General features: G+C 44.9%; 1 protein-coding gene across 1 annotated transcript in view; it reads right to left on the reverse strand.

The window, feature by feature from the left end:
* Nucleotides 1-2,005, reverse strand: part of AGGF1 (angiogenic factor with G patch and FHA domains 1) — a 29,772-nt gene extending 27,767 nt beyond the window's left edge. The window contains exon 1 of the mRNA XM_004678195.2: nt 1,460-2,005. Coding sequence (XP_004678252.1) covers nt 1,460-1,669 — 210 coding nt within the window. The 5' untranslated portion in view covers nt 1,670-2,005. The remainder of the gene's footprint in view (nt 1-1,459) is intronic.
* Between the last annotated feature and the right edge of the window lie 353 nt (nt 2,006-2,358).

Raw genomic sequence — 2,358 nt, forward strand, 5'->3', positions numbered from 1 at the left:
CTTACTGCCTAGTCCTGGCTCACTGATTTAATATCTGCTACATGCTAGGTACCATTTGGCACTGCAGGTAATATCCCATTAAGTCTTGCAACCATTTTACAGATGAGCTGTTCTAGTCCCTATTTTACATCTGAGAAACCTGGATAATTTGCACAAGGTTTTCTTTTGACTCCTAAGTTACTATCTGTGTGTATGCACACACACACATATGTGTATATACATCCAAATAAATGTGCCTGTGTGTGTGTGTGTGTGTGTGTGTGTATATATATATATATATTTAGGGTCTCTATAAAAAAAAATTTTTAAATTGTGAGTTTTTTAGAAGGCTGTCAGTTTGCTATCCTTCCACATTATTTTTACCATATCTATAGTTTCTTAGCCATTTAGTCTTTCCTTATGCACTAAGTTGTTTAAGAACTAGTTGTCAAATAAACAAATGCAAATTATCTGTGTCACATAATTCATTGCATTTCAGCTATTATTTTCATAAAACATTTTATAACAAAGCACACTGAAGACTGAAGATGTTTTAGTTTTCAGCCTACTTACATGGTTTCCAGAAATGCACCAATATTAACCATTTAGTTAAATGTGCAAACTTCAATTAGGGCTGATATGAATAGAAATAAAAACACTTAGGGTAGACTGTCTTCCTTTTCACATGGAACGTGCCCTTGGCAACTTGCACATTATAATCTTTTACTCATTACAAAGGACTAGGCAAAGGTTTAACTGAATTAATAACTATCTGGAAATAACTTGTCAGGAGTGTGCAACTGCACAGGAAATCAAACTGGAAAAATATTATGCCAATTAAAAATAATACTATGGCCGTTTAAATACTTGCCCTTACTATAGTTTATGAAAATAAAATTAGCTACTTAGCACCTTCAACAAAGACAACTACAACTTCCTCAGTAAAACACTGAAGATAGAGAACCATGTACATTGTTCAACTTTGTAAAACTGTAAAAATTCCTCCACACTGAATTTGATTTCATCTGTGGGTTACTAACACATTCTCATGTTATGGACAACTGAGGTGCTATCCATTCATATATGACAGATGGAATTCTGGTTCAAGACCAGCGCTTTAACAAACTCAAAGTGATTCTGAATAAAACTGTCATAAATGTGCAAACTGTCATAAATGTGCAAACTGCCACGGGCACTTTCCATGTGAAAAGGAAGACAACCTACCCTTTGTGTTTAGTTCTATTCATGTCAACCCTAACTGCAGTTCGCGCATTCAACTAAACGGGGTAACCCGCAAGCTTAAGGATTACCCCAAATAAACTCAATTTCCTTGCACTAAACTTTAGTTCCTCGCAAGTACTCTAGAGATAAGTTTTGGGTCCCAGCCGGGGGTCTCTGCCAGGGTCCCCCGGGAGCGATCTGAGGCTTCACACGCCTCCCCTGGCCGGCTGGGGCCAGGCACTGGCCGCGGACAACGCACCTGGGTGCGGAGCTCCTGGTTGTTGGTCTCGGCGCTCTGGTACAGCCTCTCCGTGTGATGCAGCAGCTTCTCGATCTCCCGCACCTGCCGCTTGCAGCTCCGCAGCTCGCGTTCCAACTTCTCCACCTTCCGCCTCAACTGGGTGAGCTCAGGCTCGGGTGAGGGGGGTGGCGACGGCGACAAAGACGACGATGGCGCCTCGGAGGCCATTGGGTCTGGCGCCAAGCGGCCCGTGGCCTGCGCTCAGGCTGAGGCGCACTCCGGAGAGACAAGAAGCCACGGGAGCGCGCGGGCAGCGAAAGGCGGCCTCATACTCGCCCGGCCGCGGCGGTCCCAAGCCATGACGACCTGAAGCTCGTTGATGTAGCCGAAACTGCAGGCGTCAGGCAAAGGGGCCCAGGATTGGCTCGGCCCAAACCCACCGACTTTGAGACAGAAGACTTTATTAGCAACTGTCTTCCCCCAGCGACCGCAGAGACAGCCGCCGGAGCGTTGGTGGTGTGGGTGGACCAGAGAAGGAAGGGCCAGGGGCGCTTAGGCCGTTTGTCTACTGAACCGGAAACGATGGCGCTGATGGTGGGCGGGGCCGAAACGAAAAGGGAAGCTACGGGAAGCGGCAAGGCCCTCGATTGCACATGCGCACTCTTTGTCAGTTGGCCGCGTGGGGAGGGACTGATAGGAGACGGTCGCAAAGGCTTGGAGAGATACCAGCCCTCAGACTTTTGCTTCTGTCAGCTTTCAAAAACATCTTCAAATTCTATGTACATAATGCATTTTCTAGCCCTTCGTTGTGTTTTTTAAATTTTAATATTTAAAAGAATGTTCATTATTTAAGAATTCCTTTACCATTTATTTATCATACTAGGTAAGTTTGGTGAGTACAGTTTCACCCCTTTATA

The sequence above is a fragment of the Condylura cristata genome, unplaced genomic scaffold (assembly GCF_000260355.1).
Source record: "Condylura cristata isolate star-nosed mole 26May11 unplaced genomic scaffold, ConCri1.0 scaffold00007, whole genome shotgun sequence".
Taxonomy (NCBI): Eukaryota; Metazoa; Chordata; class Mammalia; order Eulipotyphla; family Talpidae; genus Condylura; species Condylura cristata.